The sequence below is a fragment of the Cebidichthys violaceus genome, unplaced genomic scaffold, assembly GCF_023349555.1.
Source record: "Cebidichthys violaceus isolate CVI_PGR_0920_01 unplaced genomic scaffold, fCebVio1.0.p SCAF_2, whole genome shotgun sequence".
NCBI classification, from domain to species: Eukaryota; Metazoa; Chordata; class Actinopteri; order Perciformes; family Stichaeidae; genus Cebidichthys; species Cebidichthys violaceus.
In genome coordinates this window covers 5,849,465-5,876,011 of record NW_027176372.1, presented here as the reverse complement: position 1 = coordinate 5,876,011, position 26,547 = coordinate 5,849,465, and the positions used below count along the sequence as shown (strand labels likewise).

At 40.6% G+C, this 26,547-nt stretch overlaps 2 protein-coding genes across 4 annotated transcripts; both read right to left on the bottom strand.

Moving 5' to 3' along the window:
- Window positions 1-444: 444 nt before the first annotated feature.
- sil1 (SIL1 nucleotide exchange factor) lies at window positions 445-5,793 on the bottom strand. The gene is made up of 12 exons (XM_068714180.1): window positions 5,704-5,793; window positions 5,192-5,283; window positions 4,452-4,590; window positions 4,255-4,360; window positions 4,005-4,086; window positions 3,578-3,664; window positions 2,569-2,664; window positions 2,342-2,463; window positions 1,982-2,078; window positions 1,714-1,878; window positions 1,050-1,214; window positions 445-956 (listed from the first exon to the last, which is right to left on the bottom strand). Exons 2-12 carry the CDS (start codon window positions 5,276-5,278, stop codon window positions 756-758), a joined length of 1,347 nt encoding a protein of 448 aa, XP_068570281.1. The 5' UTR covers window positions 5,279-5,283; window positions 5,704-5,793; the 3' UTR covers window positions 445-755.
- A 4,118-nt stretch (window positions 5,794-9,911) lies between these two features.
- Window positions 9,912-26,280, bottom strand: trappc11 (trafficking protein particle complex subunit 11). Of its 3 annotated transcripts, none has more exons than XM_068714177.1 (30): window positions 25,943-26,280; window positions 25,061-25,289; window positions 24,632-24,801; window positions 23,731-23,801; window positions 23,367-23,481; window positions 22,929-23,028; window positions 22,736-22,809; window positions 22,242-22,338; window positions 21,180-21,313; window positions 20,531-20,672; window positions 20,022-20,115; window positions 19,790-19,869; window positions 19,120-19,198; window positions 17,796-17,850; window positions 17,277-17,422; window positions 16,530-16,591; window positions 16,192-16,324; window positions 15,878-16,008; window positions 15,277-15,402; window positions 14,989-15,182; window positions 14,691-14,839; window positions 14,414-14,535; window positions 13,823-13,942; window positions 13,624-13,689; window positions 13,190-13,346; window positions 12,980-13,091; window positions 11,855-11,946; window positions 11,533-11,666; window positions 10,418-10,585; window positions 9,912-10,318 (listed from the first exon to the last, which is right to left on the bottom strand). In XM_068714177.1, the coding sequence occupies exons 2-30, from the start codon at window positions 25,262-25,264 to the stop codon at window positions 10,274-10,276; spliced, it is 3,372 nt and encodes a 1,123-aa protein (XP_068570278.1). In that variant the 5' UTR covers window positions 25,265-25,289; window positions 25,943-26,280; the 3' UTR covers window positions 9,912-10,273. The 3 variants fall into 3 exon arrangements, with proteins under 3 accessions (XP_068570278.1, XP_068570279.1, XP_068570280.1); XM_068714178.1 differs by having other exon boundaries at window positions 26,130-26,280; XM_068714179.1 differs by having other exon boundaries at window positions 26,162-26,280.
- Between the last annotated feature and the right edge of the window lie 267 nt (window positions 26,281-26,547).

Sequence of the window (26,547 nt, the reverse complement as noted above, 5' to 3'; positions counted from 1 at the left end):
CACTCTGACAGAAGCCAATCAAATCTAATAATGAGATAAACGCAGTACTAAGGCTATCATTATCGACATCCTCATGAATATTAAAGTCACCAACAATAATGACTTTATCTGTTTTAAGGACTAAACTTGATAAGAACTCTGAAGATTCAGAGAGGAATTCAGAATACGGACCTGGGGCCCGGTACACTATAACAAATTGGCTGTATTGTTTTCCAGGTTGGGTGTGAAACTAAGAACCAGGCTTTCAAATTTAGTTTAGGTTTGTGGTTTATTAATAGGCTTGAGTCAAAAATGGCTGCTATTCCACCTCCTTGGCTGAGGTAGAGTATAGCTTCAACTTTTAACACTAGAATTCAGAGTATAATTTGAAGTTAACCCTACAGGAAATCCACTAATACATCATTTTTTACATAATTAATTTACTGTTAAATTATGAACACAAAGTAAAAAAAAATACACCTTTATTCTCATCCGCACCCACATCCAAAAAAGGTTCCTAGGCCAACAAATAAAATTTGGCTGCTCAAGCTCATACTGATTAACCAATGAATCCACCATCTACTGGGCCAGCCCAACATTTGTGTCCTCAAAGGTGCGTCCCTTGTCCTTTAGTTGCATGCAATAGACTCGTCTTGAGGAGTTTGCTCTTCTGTTGTTGGCCATGCATTTGAAGAGTGGTGGTTTCATCCACGCAGTCAATAAGTCTCTCTCTCTCTGCATTGCACGGCCATGTAAAACGCCACCGTGCAATCATCTCATAATTTCATTTTGACTTGTAGAGCATTTATAAGTTCTACAATCTCTGCAAAGTAGCCGTTCTCCTCTCCTACAATCATTTCTGACTGGACCATTTCCTGGTACTGGTCTCTGAGAGAGAGCAGAGAGCCCAGCAGAGACCCGTCTGAGCGGTAATGATCCAAACACATTGGAGCCATCGCCAACAAAGCCCGCAGAGCCTGAGAGAAAAAAATGACAGAAACACTCATGTAGTATTACAGCTGCTTATAATTTGTTTATCATCAACTTTTTTTTAATCAAAGTCAGTCTACCTTCTCTCTGTAGTCATGCTCAGTGGACTCCAGCAGCTGTGGGACCAGATTGCACCAGCCCTTCTCCAGCAGCTCCCCCTGCAGAGACACCTTAGAGTACTGACGCACCCGCTCCTCATGGGAGGCATCCAGCATCAGGTCCAGACCAGCCTGAGAAATCAGCTCCTGGTGGAGCAGGACAGACCAACATCATCTAGGAAGTCATATTCTACATCCTCAACAAGGGCCAACAAAAGGCCAAACTCCTAGGTAAACCCAAAATACAGTTTGTATAGATGACTACCTGAAACAAAATGAGTCACAGAGAAGCTGAGTAGGAGAGACTAACGTGGACACACTGCCCGTCAATGACTCACAGATCCAGTGGCTGCGTTTTGTATATGCATTTGCAGGAAGAATAAACAAGCACTTGTGCTGGATACCACACATTCTAAACGTTCTAGCAACTTTCACAACAGCGTACAAAAGGGATCAAAAGTGATAAACAGCGATCAGCAAAAAAATAAGACTCCCTCTCCTTCCATTCACTAAACTAAACTACTGAACAGCTGATATCCCCATTGCTGTCCCTAACACCACGTGACTCAATTACCATAAGTGACCAAAAAAAGGTTTACAAAAATGACACAGGCTATACCTGGCTCCTACAGTTTGTTTGTTGTACCTTCTCACTGATCATGTCATACAACATGGTGACAATGCGTGTACGCAGAACTCCACCTCCATCTGCCCTGAACAGCTCCGATAGAACCTGCAGCCCTCCATGTGACAGGAAGTGGTGCTGTGCGTAGGGGAAGTTACGTAAGAGGGAGGCCACTGCAAACAGAACCTGGCAGGAGGACAATCACACACTGAAAACATTACACCTGAATTGCATGCATCTGTACACACCTTCTCAACAATGAAGTGTGATGCATGTTTGTGTTCAGTACCTTCTTTTTGACTCCAAGGGGCTGTGCAGTGGCCAGTATGGTTAAGAGCGTCTGCAGAGCCCCACTCTCCACAGCCTTCACCTGAACCACCGGGTTACTGCAGGACAGAAGCTCTGTTAGCAACCACTGACAGTAATATTGATGCAGAGTACACACAAAGACACAAATAAGAGGACACAGTGATGTGAAGCACCTGCTTATACAAACGTGTAGCTGCTACTACTAAACTTAGAGTGATGTATTTTGATGTTGTTTGATATTGTACAGCTGTTGTGTAGAGATGCAGCTTAATTGGTATGATGTTAAGCGCATCAGTCGGATCTTGGCTAACACAGTTAACATGCAGCTGTTTGCTTGTACCTTGACACAGCAGATCCCAGAACAAAGGCAGAGCTTTCCTGTAATCTGAAGTCAGTGCTGTTCAGACTTCCTACAATAAGTTGGAGACCCCCCATCGAACACAGGGTCTGAGCGTTATCCACCTAACAGACAAGCATGCAGGCAAAGTTAGCAACATGCATCTCCGAACACATCTGTAGGCTAACGTGTAGGTTTGAATGTGTATGAACGCATGTGTGTTCGGATACCTGATGCACCAGATACTCCAGCTCCAGCAGGACGCTCAGCTTCTGCTCCGTGGTCGAGTTGCTGCTGTTAAACTGGTCCAGCAGGCGCTTCATTATCTACACACCACCACAACTCGTAAACAACTACAATATGGTTGACAGTTGATTTGAACATGTCCTGCAGCGGCTTTACAGTAAAAAAACAAAAACATTAGCTTATGTAATTAAAGCATTTTACAGTGAAGCAGCTGCAAGAGGAGATGAGTTCCCACAGCTTACCAACATCTCCAACACACAAGTCTCTGCACAGAGCTGCTTTCTGACCGCTATGAAAGCGTCAGATGTCTTCAGCACAACTTGCACTCTCTGAACGGTAGCGTTATCATTTCAGCAATAAAAAAAAAAAAAAACTAATATAGGCTCATGTGCATGATTGAAACTACACCATATCCTAGGACGAAACTAGCACTACTATTATTGTGATTGATTACACCTGCAACTACAAATGTTTCACTATCAATTATTCTGCTGATTTTTTTTCTCAATTCATCAAATCATCACATAAGGTGGACTAACCTTTAAGGTGGACCAGCTATTCTTATCTCAGTGACAAGCCGCTCCTCAGAGTTCTAATCAGTTTAACTAAACATCGAACAAAAAGTTCGGAAATTTGTGTTTGGTTTGGTTTATTCATTTGACAGACAGTCGCAAATCAGCGCAACCCACATACTCAGCTGTGCTGGTCATCCCAGAAATGCATGTTCCTTACAAATGGGGCACCGTTTAAAAAGGGAAACAAACAGGCTATAACGGTATAAAATGTATTGCCAAGAAGCATTGTTACAACAGAGAAATAATCTACCAAACACTAATATCCGAACTTTTTGTTTGATGTTTATTTCTGCAGAATCCAAAAGGCCAAATTTCATAATTGTGAAAACCGTAAAAAGTGGAATAGTTGGTCTCCCCCGATTTTTGCGAGTTACATGTAATACAACACTTATAGATAACAGAGAGTACTATCACGTACCTGAACATCAGTCTCCACCAGCAGGTCCAGCTGAGCAAGGTCTCTCTTTAACTCCTCCAGGGGACGGTACTGGGACCTCACAGTGTCCTACGAACACATGGCAAAGAGAAGACACTTACAGCACAGTAGAAGTGTGATATGTTGTTTTAGTTATGAATGAAGGGGAAATAGTAGTAGATATTTGGAGAAAAAGACGTAAATATTCTAAACATAGCATACACTTAAACTGATATTGACTTATTTGTGTGGCTAAAACACGTTTCTCCCCCATCCACAGCAGTACGTTATTTTGCTCCTGTGCCGGTTCTCCAAACTGGGGGCGTCCCGCCGGCTATCTACACTACATTACTTCACACAACCCCCCATACAAACTATCCCTTTAATCGAATATCTGTACTGTCAACTGTTGGTCTGTGTCTTTGCTCACTGGGCTCAGGTCCTCCTTCATCTTCTTCATGGCCTGTTTCAGCTCATCAGGACTGATGGTAGACTGGACCTCTTCTGTCTCTCTGTAAAGACAGACCTTTACTGCAGATAAAATATTCAGATCTTGTCCTGCTTGAAGCAAGAACACTCAAGGCTGCAGTCACTGCTGCTTCTACAAAGTATGCAAACGGTGAAATTAAATACTAATATAATATATAATAATATAAAGGGGCGTTTTCCTGGACCCATACCTGTGTTCTTGTGTCCAATATTTAAGCTGCTCTTCTCCCAGTCTGACCTCCCTCTGACCCGTCTGCAGATTCAGCCTTACATGGGAACCTGCTGGCACTGCCTGGCCTGCACCCCACACACACAACCACACGTAAGTCTAAAACAGAAGAGTCTTTTTGACTACGACGAAGTACCAGTACACCCTGCAGTAAATTACCTGGTTTGAGCGTTTGCCAATCCTCAGTAGGTTGGACCACCTCTAAATCTCCTTCATCAACAGTCACCTCTGCTTCTTCATCAGCACCTCCTCCCTCCCTTCCTTCTGTATTCTCCACCACAGTTAATGCACTGTCAGACTGCACACACACAGAAAACAACATCATCACTTTATAGAAGTTTTGATACCAACACAAAAAAACAATTTGCTTTTAATAAGACTATATTTATCATGCATGCTTGCATATTAGTTTTTGGGAATGAAACCGATGTATTTTCCCTGCAATGGTCTTGGATCATGGATTGCATAAGAACCCAACTTCCTTCTCAGTGTTTGAAATCTTACTGGCCCTTACAACACAGACATCATCCCATCATTAATGCACCTGCTGTGTCTTTATGTTGGAGAAAACTGGTTACATTGCTGCCCAAAGAATCAACAGGGCAGCATTTTTGCAGCTACTCCTCTTTTGGTGACGAGGGAAATTTCCCTCAGGAATTCCAGTAATCCTCAAATCAAGACTCCTCTCATTAGTTGAAGCTTCAATTTCAGTTGAACACTAAAATCCAAATTGTTGCTGTTCCAAATCATGGCTTTCGTCTCTTGAATATCAAAGTTTAACTACACATAGAACACCATCCAGTGACTAAAACATTGCACCTTATTGCGTGCTCGGTCCCCATCCCAAACGTGATGTAATGTAAGGCGTGGGGAACATGACATAATCCAATAGAACTCACCTTCTGTCCAAGAATGTTGGCTATCGGACAGCAATGCAGCAACAAGAGAAAAGCGGCTCCAGCAGCACTGCGGGATATCAGCTTCATGGTGACTGAAACAGGAGAGAGCACAGCGGTACAGCCAAACCGATACGACCCGTGTCCGCCGCTGAATGTGAAAAATAAACTCGTTGTCACCAGGCCAGACTCCAGTCACAAATATGATGTTTTAAAGTTACCTTGTTCTGTACGGCCAAGGGCATAGTTAGTTAGTTTCTTAGTGTCTTTTTTTTACTTTTAATTAACTTATTCCTGGTAAGAGACTTTAGATGTATGACTACGAAAGGTTAGGTGTCAAAACGGAATTTAGTCCAGCTTTTGAACGGAGTTTGGCGTGGTAGCATACCTTCCCATGTGTGACAGCAACCAAGCAATAAAGGGCAAAGATACTCAGACTGGATATAAAAGTAAGAGTAATGACAATACACCGGTCTGGTTTCCTACAGAACGGCAGAGCTCGAGCAACAACTCACCGGTTCCAGTAACGTGCTGACGGACCGGCTCACGGACATCAGACACTCAGCACACTGCGCTCCCACCTGCAGGCTTCCGTCACTGGCCCCTACACTCTCATTGGTCCACGTAGGTCCTCGTCTTCTTCTTTAGAAAGCTCTTAAAAAACATTGCTGCCACCAGCTGGTCCGGAATGGTAATTAGGCAATATGGTATAATGTGTCAAAAGTAGCTCTTTAGACATTTTCATAAAGTGAGAAACATTGTCACATGCCTGTAACTAGTTATTAGAATGAAGCATTTTCTCTCTTTAAATTTACAAATATTCAAAACAATTCACCTCATGACATGACTTATCACTTCACCACATAAAAAGACATTACCATTACATCATGTTTTAACTCTCTATGTATCTATGTATCTTAGAGAACAAGTGTCCATGTCAATAAACTGTCATACAATTATATATAGTTTTCCATTTACACTGAGCACTTTAAATACCAGTTTGTGACATTACAATGGACATTTAGAAAATTGAGACAATAACAGCATCTGTCAACTACAAATTGGAACACTTTTTGTCATATTGGGAAAAATGGGTTACATATGTATCACCCCAAATACCTGGCTTTATTTTCATAAATCGATAAATGTACCACAAAGAATACTCTCTACACTCTTTTTAAAAAAAAATGTCCCTCCTTGTTCTATGTATTTACCTAAAATGGGCATAATCTGAAGATCTGTATACACAGTGTACATTGTCTGACAGACATCTGTAAATGTCTGATTGATGCCAACTATCAATACAAAAAGATCATTAAATACCAGTTTGTTTGTTTTTTAAATAAAGAGTTAATTCTGGGAAAAAAAAATGTAATTTCCCATAGCATTTAGTTAACAGTCTTAGATATGTCAATGATTAACAACAGTGATTTTGATGCATATTTACTTTTTGCGCAGGAAACCATGATACTAGCATGTTCACATATCACATATACATATCAGTGTACATTAGCATTTCAAAGCCAGGGCTCGAGATTGAAGGCCTGATCACAATAAGCATTATTCTTTATATTTAGTATGCATGCTAAATGGAATGAATTTGACTTTGGGCTTTTGTGCGTCTGTCATCTCTCTCACAGAAATAGAAACAACAGCTATGGACAAGGACAACAAAGCTGGACAGATAAAGGTAAATAAAAGACAGGGCTCTTAAGTACACAAGTAGTGAACAGATATAAAAGTAAATATTAATATTAGCTTATAAAAATAATAATAAATTATATAAAAATCACCAATTACCAACAATAAAATGAGAAAAAAAACATCAAGTGTTCTGTAAGTTGTAAACAATACAAATAGTGCAAAGAAATAAATACTGAAGTGGATGATTATGTGCAGTTTATTCATGTAAGCATGTACTGTATATACAGTGCATAAGATGTATACTGATGACGGGAGACGCTGAAACAGGTCGTCTACACAGGGTGAGAAGGGTCTGCAGTGATGTTTGCTGACTCTGGAGGTGTACAAGTCCTGTCCGTTGTAGTCTGGTGGCTGATTCTAACCACACAGGGATGACTGTGCAGAGAGTAGACTGGATTATTGCGGTGTAGAACTGGATGAGTAGCACCAGATCTTCATCAAGGCTTCATAACAAAAGGGATGAATACATATGCACACAACTTTTTTTTAAATAAACTGGGTTTTTTTTGTATTTCACCTGAACTATTTTGTGTAGGTATATTACATACAGTCCAAATATAAATCCATTTGAATTCCAGCTTGTAATGCTAGAGGGGTGAATACTTTTGCAAGGCACTGCACCTAAATTAGCTTGACAAGCAGAGTAGGTCACAGATATACTCTATATATCATGTTTCAATATAATTCATTGCAATTTCAAGGTGCCCAAACTACACATTATCATGGAATGTATTTAAGATAACTCTTATTATTGCATGTTTTCAGTGAAAAGAGACAGATAAATAATCGGTGTGTGTTACTCAAATAAAGCTCATTATACAGGACCACTATCTGATGTGGATTACCTCACAAATATGATGGAAAAGGGCATCAGAGCAGCGCTCAGACAAGAACCCACAGCAACGATAGGAATGACTCTTTTCGGTGATGGGGAATACGGCTATGATTCAGGGGAAGCCATAGAAGCCCTGAGACGCGTATTGAATAAATACGTAAACCAACAAACAGTGATAGTCACAAAAGGAAGCGACAAATATGAAGCTTTAGTGAACGCTACGAAAAGACCCCCGCCTAGAAGTCCAGAGCCAGTGATACCTAATGCTCCGCTTAATCCCTATGCACCGCCGCACCAACAGTACGCCGGCATAAATCAAACAATAGATTACCTGCTCATAGTTAATGACTATCATGGACACAGACAACCCGTGCAATCAGAATACCCCATGGTACCGGTACTTGAACCGGCGATCCCTTACCCGCAAATCCAAAACTTAAATAAGACCAAAAAACCCACCACCGAATAAATAGGGACGAGGCAGAAATGAGGAGAACGGTAGGGGCAGGAAAATACAACCAAATGTTAGGACATTTAAGAGTGACCTTAGGACATAAAGAACCAAATAGGGGAGACATTCACCTACTTTCTGGTGTAGGGAAATTGAGTCAGAGATACACCTCCATACTGGCAGGCACCCTCGGAGAAGAGGAAACCCCTCAAACCAGACAAATGGTAGGAATTGTAGAACAAGCTATGTCCCAAATGATAGATGACGAACAAAATATAATAACCTTCAGACTAAGACCTCAAAATCGGAAATTGGGAAAAACCACAAGTGATGAACTGTGCAGGAAATTGGCCACAGTTATGCCCTGGGAGAGTTGTCCTTTAGCACCCAGAATTGTGAGGGTTTTGTTAGACAAAATACAACAGGAAAACGGGTTAAAAGAGAGAGAGAAAAAATAGGATGTGAAATAATCTACTCAATACCATATAAGCCTGAAACTAATGGGGTAGCTGAGAGGGCTGTGAGATCTGCAAAAGACTGAATTGGAGCCAATTCCAAAAAAACACTGGGATACCCCCATTCAGCTGCTAAAACTAAATGAGCATTTATCTTTGCCTAAACTAGTTGTTCATATCCCAGATAAATCGAACCCTATTCCCCCTTTGTTGAGGGTTTTTAGGTGGGACAGGACAAGGCGCTCAAAAGACTTCATGACCACAGAGGTCAGGGCGACTGGCCTGTAGTCATTAAGTCCTGTGATCCTTGGTTTTTTGGGGACTGGGATGATCGTGGAGGTGTTGAAGATGTCTGTGAACACTGGACATCTTCAACGGAGCGAGGTTCCCAACCACACAGGGTTCCTCCTCCAGTCGTGGCCCTTTAGAGCGGGTCCATCCTGGAGTACTTCCAGTTCTCCTACACCTCTTGCACACACAAACAAATCTGTTAATATCCAGCTGTCAAGGAGGCCGACTTCTTAGCCTGAAATAAGTGATACGACGGTGGCTAGTGTATTAAGTTACTTTGCTTTGCTCCCTTAAGCAGGTGAGACAGTCTTTTCGTGTAGATTTTGGGGGGTATGTTTGTTACCCATCATAGGGTCATAATTAACTGAAAATATTTTGACTCTCCGCGTGCATTTATGTGGTGCGCAGCAGCCGGCTCTAGTTCAGCTGGCAGAGTGAGAGTGGCTCGGGGGCTCTGGCCGTGCCAGCTTCACAGCACCCATCGCCCCGACTGTTGCGCTTTCTGTGGCCGTTAACTCGCTGTGAACCCTCACCCAGCGGGGAGTGACGGAGCCCCCTGTTCCTGATGCGACAGATTTCAAAGAAAAAGCAGTGGCGTATAACATTAATGATGGCTCTACTATGGCCAAGTGTGCCAGTAAACCATGACAGTGAGCACGAGCCATCATCAATGTTATCAGCAACACCTATTCTTTTCGTGCCGTTTATACTTCGGTTTTGGTCTTCTTTTGTTTCAACACCCCACACTCTATCACACACGCATTCCCGTTTACATTACCGATGTTACTGACTGACACTTCACAATGGTAACTATTTCTTTATTTAGTTAATTTACCATCATCCCTTGTGTCCTTTCCATATTTGTCATAGCCTAGGAGCCGGGTTCTGACAACACCCATTCATACACTGATGGTAGGGGCTACCATGCAAGGGGCCACCTGCCTGCACTGTTAACAGTCATTATATAACATGAACATGGAACACAACTAGTTTGCGTCACTTCAGTTTAATTCAACTTTCATCACATTACATTTTCATGTATTACACTTTACCCAAAATTCCATTAGCTCACATCAGATTCATACATGATTTTCATTGTAAAATGATCATTAATTTATCAGTATATTCACCAGCAATCCTGCTCATCAAGTCATCACATTGACTCTGAACATAAACAATTGTCTTTTGATGTTTTGTCAACCCATGGTTTTCCTGGTGTTTTTACAGAACAATGTCAAACAAACAAATAGTGTTAATATTGTCATCTGTGAAGAATCATACATCTAGAACAACCTACACAACATTGCTTTGTTTTCATATTTACAGTTAGCAGTTTGTGTGTTTTTTTCTCAAGCTGCAGCAATGGAGGCATCATCCAGCTGTCGACCCTGAGGCTGAGGAGAAAGGAAAAGACAACGCTGAATATGTTTAGGCATTCAGATAGCGATGACTGCTAACTCAGTGGTGTGGATACGTTTCTGTGAGTGTGTTACCTTGACAAAGATGCGTTGCGGCAGGAAGCGTCTCAGTGTGTGTGTGTTGGCGGTCAGGCAGCGGGGCAGGCTGATGTTGAGCTGTGGTAGTGTTTGGTAACCAGCCATCAGTGGGTAATAGTTATACAGCATCTGCTGCTCTGTGCCGGGAAGGATACGCAGACGTACCTGCGCGCGCACACGCGCACGCACGCACGCACGCACGCACACACACACACACACACACACACACACACACACACACACAATAAATAACAGTATAACAGTAAAAACCGTCAGCAAATTCAAACCTGTAAATTGTCTTCGGTCTCCAATGAGAAGCGTTCGTTTATACAATTTAAGTTAATGAAGGAGACTTTCTGACACATTTATAAAATAGAGCAATCTGTCCAGCACAACTTTCTACTTGTCCATTAAACAGATAATGTATACAACTAAATATGTCACAATTGTTTTTAAATTCAAAAATCACACTAATGTGCCAAAATCATGTAGATATTTCTAAGTTCATTATTAATTTTAGTTTTTTTGGAGATGCTGTTCACAAATGTATTGACATGATGAACTTGAAATTTTAAATTGCAGTACAAACTCCACTGGCAGCTAGATTCGGGAGACATTTTGAGGCAGTGTGTGAACATGAACTGAAACAAACTGAACTGTCAGTTGACATTTTCTACTATTCTCAAATAATGTCAACTTTTCATTTTGGATTCCAAAATCTGTGGTCTGTTTCCAGAGTTTTCACTCATATCTCATTGGCTTAAGTGTGCTTTTTATTTTGTTAAAATCTGTCTTCCTTTATTGCATTGTACTTTGTGTTGCATTTCTTGTATGAAAGGTGCTATGCTAATAAAGTGTATTTTATTTTTTACTTAGGCAAGGTTTTGAATGAAGGACTTTAACTTGCAGTAGAGCATCACAGGGATATTAGTACTAAGTCAGTGTGAAAAATAAATTGACAGGAACTAAAAGGCATCAATGTAACACTTTTTCTTTGGTTCAGTTAAGTGACCACAGGTGTAATCAGGAAACCTATTCATTTTACAAAAGCTGAACTATTAGTTTTGACCCAGCTGATTAAAATGCAGCTTGAAAAGGGAGCACCGTCGTACCTGTTTGAGTCCAGAGAACATGAAGGCATCAGACGGTTCAACGGCCATCTCCACCTCCTGCACCAGAGAGGTTCTGTTCTCTATGTGGTAGCGAACTGAGAGAGACTCTCTGACTCGCCCATATGATGGTAGCTCTACACCAAAACAAAGACATGTAGAAATAACATGCCAACATACAACACAACTGACAACAGGACAATTAATGACGAAAAGAAGAAAAATATGGAAACTGTATGCATAGTGTGTGCAAACTAACTAAGTAACACTTGTAAGATCAGTTTACAAATGTGTACAGTGTGTTGTGTGACTTCACGTGACTAACCAGCGTGGATGTAAAGAGGGACAGACTCCAGGATGACATGAGGTAGAGTGACTGCAGTTTGGATGAGGGGACTGTTTGCACTGGAGGACTTTCTGCAGGACAGGAGTTAAAACAAGAGTTAAAAATCAAATTAAAACTTAAAAAATTGCCACCTTTTATGTGGATGTCCAATCAGTATTAATAATTGTAGTCAATTAAAGCAAAAAATTGTAGGCACGATATGCTTATCTCACCATTCAATACTATCACTAGTACATATTTGGGTGCCGATTTGGTTAACTAGGATTCTAAAGTTTCGGGTGAACCTGCAGGATTTCATCTGATTTCGATCGGAATCCGACCCAGTGGCAACGATGACGAACATTAAGAATGACTCTATAGGAATAGCTCGCTGATGGTCTCCTTTACTCATGTAGGTCATATAGAGGAATAAGTATTAAACTGATAACCAGTTGAAAGTTCTTTGTAGTAACTTTAAGTAAGATTCTGAATGCAGAACTTTTACTTTTTACACTGGTATTACTTTTACTTAAGTACTTCTTCTACCACTGTGCTGTAGTAAAAATACAATCATAAACACATTGGTTTATAGATGTGAATGGTAATGCTTCTGACGGTACCTGCCGACCATATCCTCTTCCACAGCTAATGCAGCCGCAGACGCTATCTGCATTTCTTCAGCAGTACACTCAAATAAATAGGGCTGAATTTCTGAGTCAGCCAAAACACTGTAAAATGTAGTCTTATATGCTCATATTTGGGATGCCTTTTCTATTTTGCAATGCAAGCAAAGAGAACAAGGAAGCTCTGTTTTTGCCCCTGGCTACCTAGAGAGACTAGAAAACCAAGCTAAATAGCAGCCTGTGGTTATTCCTTGCATCCAACTGCGTCACTATCACGTCAAATGACGCCGCTGGATGCAGGACAAATAACAGATTTTGCAGCTCGAAAATCAGATTTATGGGTCATATAACACACTGCCTCACTACAGTTACCATCAAAACTCATTAGCTATGCACATAAAAGGCGCCAGATTTTCCCTTTACAACCCGATTCAAAGCCACTGATGACCGCTCTCAAACTGCCAATGTCTGTTTCTGTTTCTGTTTCTGTGCGTGTACATACCTCCTCCATGATATCAGGTACTGTCCTGTAGCTACAGTGTTAGTGCTGTTGACCAGTGGTGGACACCGGAGACAGAAACACTCACTGGCACACTCATCTGTCTGCAAAACAACTGAACACACAAACACACAATATGTTGTAGTCATTTGTTTTTTACAGCTTTGAATGTTAAAAACGTCTGTAAGATAACGGTGAAAAGTAATCAGGTACCTTCCTGTAGCTGTGACTGCAGCTGTGGTGTGTTTGTGTTCATAGTGAGCAGCTGCAAAGAAGAGGAGGCCAGCAGAAGAGGCCAGGGAGACGATGACAGGATGTCTGTCATCAACAGGAAGGGGATGTCCACCACCACTCGGTCCAGTGGCTCAAACTAATAATACAAATAATAAAGTCTCACCAGCCATAACACCTGCTACTGCACAACCACAATCTCAAGGCTCACTAACAATCTAAACTATTTTTCAGTTCCCACTGAAGAGCTTTTCTAAAACATACTAATTCGAGTAAAATATACATGATCTGCCTGTTTAAAACTGTAAAGCTAAGACAAAACACATACTGCACTAGAATATAAAAATGGATGAAAACTAACAGCCCTCTGGCATGCCTGCTTTGTAGATAAACCAATAAAAGTACCAGCTACAGACCTTGGTGGACACAAACTTGACAGACACCTCAAATGGGACCACTGTCTCTATGGTAACAGTCTCATCCTGAAAGACAACAAGTTAAGAATGAACCAAGTGAAAAAAGCTCTGTGCATGTGTAATTGAAACATGCACTAGACAAGATAAGAACACTGTGCTAGCTGTCAGCTATGTCTGCAGGTCAGATGAGCTTCTCTACCTTATGACATTTGCAGACAATCTGACGTCCTTCCACTGTGGTGTCGATGCTGTAGGCCACATGGAACAGGAAGACCCTTGATCCAGTCGACACACACTTCACATACACGCATCTCTCCAACTGCAGGCACATACCATACAAGAATTAAATGGTAAAATGGTAAATGGACTGTACTTGTACATCACTTGTTTAGTCTCCCGACGACTCAAAGCTCTTTAACACTACATGTCATCATTCACACATTCACACACTGATGGCAGGGGCTACCATGCAAGGTGCCACCTGCCCATCAGGTCTATCTAACATTTATACTACATACAAAACACACTTCATTCAAACTCGTCAGAAAATGAATAAAACTCTTCTGTCTTTAGTCAAAGATTGTGGTCTTAGTGGGTTTCAATGGAGACATTTTTGTCCTTAAGGATCTCAGTGAATTTCGGTTAGATAGTTTATTATAGACTTATTATAGAAGCTGAGGTTGAACTTCCAAAATATGCAACAACATAGCCTCATTTATCCCCCCAAAAAATGCAAAGCCCAAAAATGTCCCTAGGAAGGCATGAGGGTTCTTTTTGAATGTGTGTGTACCTTTGCTCCTGGTTTCAGATCTCCTAGAGGAACGTCAGGGAGCAGGGCAGGCGCAGTGTCATCACAAACCTTTGATCCATCGAGTGTCACATGTGTGGTTTGGCCTAGATTGGCATCCTGGCCTGGACAGATCAATCAAGACAAACACAAAACCATAAACTAAATGAAATTTGAAATGGAAGCAGTTTTCCAATTTCAAAAGCTAATTTAGCTGCTATACCTGACTGAGGAATAGATATTAACTTGTAATCTTTATAAGGTTGAAATTTCAGTGTACCTGGTTTGAGGCCAGCTGTCAGTTTGACATCCTTTGCCACAACCCCCTCCTGTGATTGGACAATGAGGTTGATGCAGTACATTTCATTGCTGAGTGCAGGAGGCTGGTGGCTCAGCTGAACGGAGATCTTTGGGACTCTGGAGATGATCCTAAACAACAAACAGTAGCGAACACACAAAACCCTTCAAACTTCTGTTGACTTCAGTGGAGATAAGATCTGATACTGTAGAAACTGACAGATGATATAATAACTTCTACAGGAATACTGGGGTTGTACTGTGCCTGAACAAAGCCTTACATGGTACTGGGCTGCATGGTCAGGCTATCCCAGTCTAGCTCTTGACGTGCCTCCACACCCCGCCCCCATCGGCGGGATGACCTGCTAGCCTGCAAGGCTTCATGGGTAGAGGCCGCATCTCCACCCGCCCCTCTCCAGCCCAGAAACACACAGCGGCCACTGTCACTGCCCAGCATCAGCTCAATACCGGTCATCTAAAGGTGCATAACCAAAAACATAAACAGCCAGTGACCATCTGTTTCTCTCCGTCACAGACAGACAGACAGACAGACAGACACAAACAAACACCTCAATCTTCTTGCCAACGTCTTCGGTCTTCGCTACAAAGCTGAAGTTGTGGCATTTGGTTTTTCCTGGCAAAAGGCTCATACTCTCCTGACCTGTAGACTCCACCACACACCACTGGTTGTACTCCTGCACACACACATGAAACATGATTGTTTTTTCAACATTTTCTATTTGTCAAAAATGGGTTATAAAATTTAGGTATCCTTAGGTAGTGTTGTACATAGAAGGTGCTCATGCTTGGTTTCAGTTCCGTAGAAGTGTACACTTAAACTGATATAGATTTTTCAGGTGTCCACAATGTGTTTTGCTGCTGCCCCTATCCACAGCGCTACATTACTTTGCTCCTGTCCTGGTACTTGACTGCCATCTCTTAAAACCCTTTTCAAAAAATCCCAACTATCTCTTAAACGCCAACAAAACAATCAGTAACTGCTGGAAAACAGAATTGGATCTATTATTATTTCCAACCATAACTAAAAGTTATTTTGAAGATATTTCTTATGTCTTGTTTGTGTAGTGAAAATCCTACAAAAAACCCCAATGCCTGATGCAGGAGAAAAGAAATGTTTTCTGCCTTGTATTACATTTGTGTGGAGAGTACCTGGTTACTGAGGCTGACAGCCAGCTTGTTGAAAGATACAGGATGAGGACAGTCGGCTTGGAGGAAAACCTGGAGTTGGATGGGCTGGTCTACATGGAAACTGGGAGACTGGAACTTGGCCTTACACTGAACTGGAGTCAGGGAGAGAGAGTTTGAAACGCTTAGAAATACTGTATAAGACATATTGCAGTATGACAAGCGTAAGAGCATTAGTCTTCATGTACACGAACATTGAGGAGAGTAAAATATAGTTTTTAAGTGTGAACAGTTACGTGAAGTGAATGGTTGACTTGGAGTGATTGTGTATTACTCACTGAATGGGATGTAGTCCTGCACTTCTATAGTGAGCTCATTCGATCCGGACAAAGCCATGCGGTCGTTCCACAGCGACCTGGCTGCACCGTCAGAGGATGGATCACACTCTGGCTCGGCATCAGGGACTTCATTCTGAAAAACAGAAAGACGATTCAAATACTGTACGTATGAAAGAAATAAAATATCAAATGAAGCCTACATTTATTGCACTTAAATCATACCTTAACGGCATAAAGTCACATTCTGACATGGCTTAGTGCCATGTTAGTTCTTTGATATTGCTTTGATTTGATTTGCTGAGCGAGCATGTTGAGCCGGTTGCTATCCTTCTACTCACCATCAGGACTTGGATGAGATTCTTCTCAATCCTCAACTTTTGTTCCTCCTTCAAGGTTGAAGCTAGAAGACAAGACGACTAAACAATTACCTCTTCTACCATATATTTTCATAACTGTTGGGTTTTGTGGTGAAATTGAATGCGTTATATATTTATAAATCTTTGGATATCAACTTAGGAAACAATCAGATGGCAGCTCTGTCCCACATAAGCACTCAACCTGTGGGGTGCACTCTCTAGAATGTTGCAGGTAAGGAACAGACAGGAAGTAGCATTTAGCCAAAAACCCCAACACAGAACAGGTTCTTCTAATTACCAAATTAAAAGTTTCATAGGACCAATTACTTGTTGTGTTTTGTTGTTTACTTGTTCTCCTTTATTAAATGTTCTTATGTGTTTTAGTGTCATGTTTAACTAGTAAAAGTCACATATGAGTGGTCTCATTGTTGAAAGAAATAGCATAAGCCATTAATGATGAATCATTGTTGTATCAAACAGACATTTCATTGTATTTTAAAGGGATATTGTTTGCACTTAATGCTATACTATTCTCCCAAAAACAAAACCACACTGGTCAAGTAAGGCCTCTGAGTATGGGAATCTCATCAATATACAACAGAAATCTATCAAATTGAAGTACAATGGACAGTTTGGATCATCGATAAAATAAACAGTGTAACCTCCTTCATGCCAGAAGTAAACGACACTGATTGGCTTATAATCGCTCAGTATGGCCTTCTTAATTACCTCTGCCCAGCAGCTCCATGCAGTATATGATGTAGTCTTTAACACTGGCCATCAGATAAGCACAGCGCAGAGCGGTGGTCAATATGGCAGTCAGGAGGCCCCACCATCGCTCTGTGCGATAGTCGCACATCACATAGTCCAACAGCCTGATGCAAACACACACACATGCAAATACTCATATCTTGCTTACAAACACAGATTAAGGAAACAATCTCACTGTATCTCCAGATGTTAATAGTTCTGTTTGGAAAGTAGATTTGGTCTACTCAGGACTGGCTCATCACCCATTAGCATCCAGTTTCCACACAGAGAGTATATATTCCATCTGTCGACTATACTAACCTGAATACAAAAAGTGTGTATTTTTCTCTTTTATGACAAACTGTGTAATGACAGAGAATGGCTGAAACTTTGCGTGAAGTATCACTTTAAGGTTACTCCCAAGACTATTTGGAGCATGTACATGAAAGTCAGAGAGTGGAATTGTCCTTTACAAGTCCAGCATGTGTTTAGACTTACTTAAGGGCTTTGGTGTAGTCTTTAGCATGGTAGTATTCCTCTCCCATCTGCACCACTGCAAAGGAGACAAAACGAGACAAATATTGTGTGAGACAAGGTTAAACACAAGGTAAAGCATAACCCTTGTGCATCACTAGAGACAGTTTAGATCTTTTTTATTTAACTGTTTTGGGCCATTATGGCTGTGTTTATGCATATGGAGGCATTTTGGCTAGGATGTGAGTTTAGTTTTTTCCATTAAGTCTATAATAAAACCAAAACACATACACCCAGGCCATTAAGACACAAATGTGCCCATTGAAACCCCAAGGCCATTTCAGCATACAATCATGCCTTCTATTATATCTGGCTTTCAAACTATAGCACTGGTTTCAAGATTGTAGTTTTTACTGTTTTTACCAGTTCTATGGCAAACATACATGCTATTCTCCTGGTTTCTACTAGGGTTATTGCTGCTGTATTATGGAGCAATGCATCAAAATCAATGTTGTTGCCAAACATTGACAATCAAAATCCCTCTAGCATTTTTTTCCCATAACAACAACAACAGTGGCATTACAAACAGACATTTAAAAGGTTTACATTTCTGAAAATAAATGAATACTTGTAGTCAGAACTCATACACACTTAACAATACATTTCCGTGACTGTGAGGCAAATATTCATCACCATACATTCTCTGAAACATCTGTGTGTAAATGAAAAAATATAAGAATGTAGAATTTACCACAGTACGTCTAAAATAATATTAAAAAACAAACCATGACTGGCGGCCAATATGACCTAAATAAAAGCTGGCTTGTGTCTTCATATGACATAAGGCCACATATGGCTCCTCTAGCAGATATCAATGTCAAGTAAACCAGAAGGCAGATCCTGGTCTCTCTCAAGCCACGTTTTATAAGTTACTTGTCCACGTGCAGACCTGGCATTGCACTAATTTACATGTCTTCAAAAAGTACAAGCTGCAACTTAGGTTGGAGGCTTTAGTGACGTAACTGATCTGAAGGATGCTTTGATGACCTCACCTTACTAAGTGGTCACATAACATCGACAACTTTCATATCCTACAAGGTCCACCAAAGCCTCAAAAACGTCTACCTGATGAGTGCAGGTGTTTACGTCTACATGTACAAGGCTGTAAAAAGAGAATGCATCAATAATCAAACTCACTATAAAATACAAACAGCATTTAACAGAAGAATAATATGTAGTGCCTTTATTAATAATGAAATCTAACATCCCTCATTTGGATGTAGCATCCTTTGGAGGCACTGGAGGCCATAAAGGACTGTGGATATTAAAAGAGCACAATGATACTCACTGAGGTGACTCTTCATTCGAGGGCATTTGTACTTCTTAAACTGGGCGACAGCATTACTGAGAAGTGCTATTATCAGCTCCTGTTGGGGCAGACAGTGAGAGGCACGTTTCCGTACAGCAGTACAATTTTTAATATGGGACTGTGATGACAAAGGATCAATATTTGACAGCAGGAGGTGCATTGTTCTGAAGACTGGAGCATTTTGTGTTGAAGGTGCTGAAAACAGCTTGTTTTTCAAAATTGAAAACATTGCTACTGTTATACTTTCCTAGCATAAAAGCACACCACAAAACTGACCATCTTTCCTCTGCTGTTGTTAACACACAACTACAACAGTCTTTCAAGCTTGGGTTAAAGAATTATCTACTTGATGGAATTTAAAACCACTTTGTTTAGAATTTGAAATATCATTATTAATATATAGAGTTTGGCACCCTCCAGTGGTGGCATCAAAAAAATACACCGTGGCAAATGGCAATGCGTCACACAAACTGCACACATTTTCACAGGAATTGACTTATTTTCTACAAACAAAAACCATTATAATAATGTGAAAATAATGCTATAATCATATAGAAATGATAAAACTAGTGTATTTCAGATGCATGCCCCAAAGCAATGGGACAATGAAACCATGAGCTACAATTTGACCACAGCTGTGAATTCTTACAGAATGTGGTACATCTCTCTCTTTTATCTGCAGGGCCAAAATCCCTGTCTTCTCCTTCTCTGCATCTGGAGGTTCAATACCTGGAAATACAACAGCACAGAAGCCATGTCTTACCCATACATGTCTAACACTGTCAGAGACACTTGACTGGATGTCATGATGCAATGCTAAAAAATGTGTCATCCAACACTTTTTTAATTGGACATTAGAGAAACTGTGTGTGAGAACATACTCTGGTGTCCTTGTCTCCATGGTCTCTGGCCATAGAAGTCCAGTCCCCCAGTGTGGGTGTCCCCTGGGTCGGAAGAGGGATAAGTCGTTCCAGCCTTGAACAACCAACCAATCAAATTAAACCATTAACTGGTGTTTTATGGGAAAGATAGTACATATAAGCTTCTTCATAGAAACGATTATTCATTCAGGTTTAACGTGGTGAATATTATTGGCTTATTTTGCAACTTGATTTATGACGATTCTACTAAGATTTTATCTTAAGACTTAGCACTTACTGTTACTACAAAAGAAAATTGTGTTGTTTTATTCTTTACACAACTATTTCCTGTCACTCTTCATGTTAATAACCAAGTGCAACATTTTGAATGTCTTCCAGGAGAGACTGCACTTTAACTTTATCGTGTCACCCCCTCTCTATGACAGCTGGCTGTTTGCATCAGGTGTAAACCTCTTTGATTTCCGACATGGTCCTTAGAGAGGTAGTAACAGTAGCTGTAGCTTTATCACCTGACAAAGCTGCTGTGCCAGCTGTTTCCTGTCCTGGCTGTAACAGGCAGCTTGTTGGTAGTAGAAACCAGGGTTCTGGGTCTGGATGGCTGTCAGACCCAACTTTATGGCTTCATCAAACAGCTCACCGAACGACTGGAACCTGTGAGGAAGCAAAGGACTTTATACAGTAGATGTACAAGTCTGTCTTCATCAGGCATAAAGATTAGTCCCCAGTACAAAATGACTAATAACTACGGAGCTCTCATGGGGACATGGGGGAGAAGAAAAATAGATGGAGGAAAAAATAAAAAAGATAAATACTTTTGCATTCTCCTGAGAAAGTTGTGCGTTCCCTCGCAAATGTTTTTCATTTAGAGTCCCTATGACAGCTACAGTAGCTTGGAAAATAGCAATATGGGGCACTCAATTTGATTACCTTCATGTTTATCAGAACACAAATGAGACAAGAACTAGCTAGGTACACACTGGGGTCCCTCCACCTCACTCCCCAACACTAGGAGAATACTACACTGCTCTAGCAACTGGAATTCAGCCAGATGTAAACCCCAGCAAGTATTGTCAAAGTACTTTTTTCAGTCATGCAGCCAAGTAAATAAAGACCTATCATTTAAGTTTTAATAACTTCAACATGTTAAACACATCTTACTGTTTAGACATCCATGCAGCGTGCTCAAACGCCAGTTCAGCACTGCCGATCTTCTTCTTACACAGGTCAATGTGCTTCCTAAACTGGGCGATAGCATCTAGAGGAGTGTTATGCTGGAAACACAGACGACATATCTAAAGAGAAAAAAAAGAGAGAAGAGAGACATCAAGGAATTTAGAGAGAGGAAAAAGAAATGACAGCCCTTTCTTACAATTTCAAGGTAAAGGGGTGAACATTTTCTAAATACAGTGTACACTTAAACTGAAATTGATTCTTTAGGTGGCTAAAATACATTTTGCTGCTGCCCCTGGCCATAGCAGTACATTGCTTTGCTCCCATGCTGTTACTCCTGTCTGTTTCTCTAAACTAGGGGCATGCCAATCATCATAAACTGTAGGTCTGAGGTCTTCAACAGGGGGTCCGAGAAATTTATGGTTGATTAGACTTTTTTTTTTCCCAAACATGAATCTGTCCATTATTTGAATAGTTCAGTATTGTATGCAAGATAGCAGGTATGTTTATGCATGGCAGTGGTACTAATAGGCCATCACTCTATTTTGTTTCCACATTTATGTTTAAAATAAAAACGTCAATTTGAATAGCTTGTATGCATGATTATCATAGAAGGTATGTTTCTAAATGGCAGTGGCACGGCCACTCTACTCACTGTAGCTTGCACAAGTTTAAAATAAAAACATGAATATATGAACCTGTGTATTATTTGAATACTTTAGTATTGAATGCACAATAACAAGGTATGTTTATACATGGCACCAGGTCCAGTTTAATATAAAACACAATTTTATACAATATACTGTATATAATAGGGGGTCCCTGCTCCATCTCCCTATCAGTTTGGGGGTCCTTGCCCCCCCCTCCCGAGTTGAATCCCATTTTGTCAGTCAAATCCCTGCATGTTTTATGCATTGTCACTGAACACAGAACAACTCAGGATCTCATCTTTGTACACTTCTGGCTGACAACTCTTTCTGAGATATCTTGTCACAGGGGTGTGATGAGAGGACCATTTTCACAGCTACAAACAGACAGATGGAAATGTACCTTATAGTTGATAAATCCTGCCATCGTTTTGATCTCCAACATGTTGGTCTCGTGGGCCCTGAGCTCATGAACAAGACTGTATGCAGTTCTGTAGTACCTACGAAAACAAACAAACTTACAAAATAAGAGAAACGGCTGGAATACAACATACAGGTCTACCTGTGTCTATACTACTAGCAACCATAAAAATGTAATGCTTCTGATTATTTCTTTTTTGTTCAAGTTTCAAACAAACTACTGTTCAGAAACTCTGAGCAGAAGTTTGTCTCCTATAATTATGACAATAGTTAATAAGCAATAACAACATTCCTATTATCAGACCTTTGTGAATGCAACACATTTTCCAGGAGATCATACGCTATTTGTTTACTTCAATCTGCTGATGGAAAAACACTACTGCTAAAAACATTAAGTCTCATTAAGTCCTGCAAGGAGCTGACAACAACGAAGAGAGTATCATCGTTCCCATTACGAGTCTATAGGCTCAGACTTACTTGAGAGCATTCTGGGTGTCCTGTTTCAGCTCACTGAAGAAGGCAATTTTAAACTGGTGTCTGACGAACAGCAGCTAGGAACATCCGAGAGATGAAGAAGAGGAGAGGAAGAAACAGCATAAGGACAGGGCATTTTAAAGCGTGTGTGTGTGTGTGTGTGTGTGTGTGTGTGTGTGTGTGCGCGCCTTCCTACCTGATGCGTTGTCTTGTTGAGGAACTCTTTATGTGATTTGACTCGACGGATCTCAGTGTAGTAGTAAGTCTGAGCATGTTCGTAGAAAGCATTCTCCAACCTACAGAACCACAAATTCAGTTTAATAAACACACAATGTTTGGAAGAGATTTATTGGCTGCACGTATGACATGCATTGGTTTCATTTTAGCGAGAAGACTGCACCACATTGAAAGAGCTGTCAATGGCACAATATTAATAACAATGTGGCAAGTGTATTCAAAATTGCATATCAATTAATATCAGAGTAAAGACCTCATGTAATAAAAACATCAACTTTAATTGGAGAGCCAAATGGTCAATGTCATTTGGACAATAAGTTCATGAATTGCAAAATATCTATCTACATCGATATGTATTAAAAATGTTTATTTATATGGCATTAGTGAATTATAATACCTTATAATGTAGCCCACTAAGTGGTCGGTGTGTGGCAGTACGAAGAGACTCTTTCCGGACAGATCACAGGCATTACAAAGAGTTGCTGCTCTCTCTGATGCTACCAGGTCCTCTCCTGTACAACGAAGAACATAAGTGATGTTTTGGGAAGAAAAAGAAAGGTGAAACAGACAGCATTTGGCTTAGGTTTGGTTGAACACTTTAAAAATAAGTTGACCAGTGCCCGCGGGACCCTTGTGCGGACAGCACAATTTTGTACTGCAGAAAGAAAGGCAAGAATATACTGAAGATACATGTTAAAACTTATGTGGATGAGATATGACACATGTGCATAACTTAAATATGATTCAGTAGAGAACTTTACCTGGTGGTAGAGGAGTTTTCTTCTGGATTAGAACCACAGCCACCTTGGTGTTCCTGCCCTGAAGACTGGTCCTAAAGACAAACACAAGTCTGGAGTTGGTGGTGCATGCAGATGCGGCAGCCAGTAGCTCCCATGGACTTCTCTATATTTTTTTTTCAGTTTGTTGCCTTTTCACTTTTGTCCCTATAGCACGTATGGACGAGGCTATGACAGACTCATCCTCATCAGATAAGGAAGTGTGTGTACTGGATTAAGTGCAGCGGACATTGAGACTATCACCGCCTGACCAGCTGGACCAAACGCCACAGATGTTTTGTGTTTCTTGTGTAGCATAAAGGAATGTCAAGAGCTGATCTGCTGGATACTTTTAGCTCTATGAAGCCCAGTCCATTCCAAATGGTTTTCTTGTTTTTTCCAGGTATGACAGCTGTCAAAAATGCTATCAATACAAAAGTCACTAAATACTTAAACAAGTTTTGGAAAAATGGAATAAGAAACAATTTTAACTATACAACAACAACAACAACAGTCTACTGGCAGTGTTGCATGATCTATCATATATTTAGCGTTATTATGTTATAACTTTTTGTAAATATAATAAATGGAAATGGATGATGGAAGTTGATCTGAAAAACAAATGCTGAAAATCCATGACAAGTTGTATCTGATGAAAAAAACTACAACCAGCAGAACAACCCCCTACATACAGAGTACATATAACAGTTCAAATGGACCAAATCAAGGCTGATCAAACAGAAACCTGAAGCACCTGCTCTCTCGCTGCTAGTCACCCAATAAAACCCTTTCTGAAGGCAAATTACATTACATTACAGTCATTTAGCAGACGCTTTTATCCAAAGCGACTTACAAATTACAAATAACATATAACATGTACTCCTACCTGACAATCTCCACTTTAGTTGCACATTCAGATTGTTTCTCTTTCCACTGTGGGTCATCCCAGTCCAGTTCGTAGAATAGAACAACCAGAGCTGGTACCAGGTTCAGATGTTTATTCATCCAACCCGTTTTCAGGATGCCTTTAGGGATGTACCACTCATAGGACGTTCGCTAGACAGGCAAACAGAGACGATACACCATTCAGAAAAAAAAGGTATACATACTGCATTGACTGCAACACTGATCTCAGTGAAGACTTCACAACTTTTTTTGTGATTTGATGTTTTTCCACATCGTAGCACTGACGCAGAAATTTGCAAGTGAGCATAATGACAACTGAAACTGTGTTCCAATTCCTTGTCATAGGTTTTGGGATATCATACGGTCTTGATTGTTGATGGACTTCTAGATCTCTATATCTACTGCTCACCTTTGTGCGACATTTGGGGTATTCATGGTCTCCTGGAAGGACTTTGAAAGAGATAGGAACTCTGTCAGCTCGCCGGTTGGCGCAGAAGGCATCCCAAATGGCCCGGTGCACGGCATTGTACACCACATCCAGACCAGTTAGAGCAACAAAGGCCATGGGCCGACAACATAGCTCTGGGGGAAGCTCCCACTGGGAACCTGCCATCAAGTTGGTTTAACAAAGGATACACCTGCACAGGACAGAGCAACATCACTGCAACAGAAACACCTTCAAGGGAAACACATTTTCTTGGATTCTTTCACTGTACCAAATACCCTAGTATAGCGAGGTTATAATGTATCTTAAATTAGCAATAATGCTGAGAGATTTTCTATCAACATTCTATTGATTTTCTATTTCTACATTTTGTGGTAAATGAACAAGGTGGTTTTCAAAAAATTGTATTCGACTAAATTACATTTTTTGACATAAAATGTATTTCGTGCATATATCATTACGGAATTCAACACATAAGCTTCATCGAACAACCAAGCATTAACAGATGTGTCGATATCAACCTGCAGGTCACAAGACTTGAAGCTTAGCCGTAGCTAACGCAGAGTAGAGTTAAGCTAAGTAACGTTATGTGCCAACAGTGACAGTTCAGTTGTTTAACGATACTTCGTGATGACTGAAGCTTGGCTGTTGAAAATAACTAAGTTAGTATATCTAATTAATATGCAAATGTACTGTAACGTCAATTCAAGAAGTGGGTAACAAAAATGAATTGCTATCAAAGTAAATGTAAAACCGTTCAGACAAAAGCGGAAGTGAGATAACCTAACTCTGCTACAGCTACTGGCACTGATGAAATAGATGACGTTACATTAAACAACGACATACCTCAGTTGAATTACTTCATGTGAATTTGTAACGTTGTTAGGCACTGCTAGCTTAGATGAATTCGCTAAGCTAGCTGCACTTCATAGGCTGAGGGGTGTCTATAGAGGTTAGCGTTAGCTTAACATGTAACGCTAGCTAGTGTAGTGGGCGAGGTTGCGAATCCAACTAGCAAAAAACGTCAATGCACTTTTAGGTTTCGGCTGCCTGGCCACGTTTTACCCAAAGTCCCAGCGCTTGTTACCGTCCGACGGCTAGTCGACGATGTGTCAAAGTCGACAGAACGATATATAGCTAATTTAGCAGCTGTTGCTGAAGCAACAACAAACTAGCTAGTTAGCTAACGCTACCAGTTGCGGAACTTGAAACACATCCGGTTCGATTTTTCAAAATGAAATACTAATGTTATCTCAAAACTATTTGCAAATGATTACATAGATTTTTTTAAACAATAAAGGCAGATGATGAATAAAAGAATCCCAAAATGATGGTGATAATAATTATAACACACAGTGGCGACATAAAAACAAGTGGCGACATTAAAACAAAAGCTGTTCAGTAGACCCTAAGATAGAATTACACCCGATGTGACGATTTGTCTGTTCAAA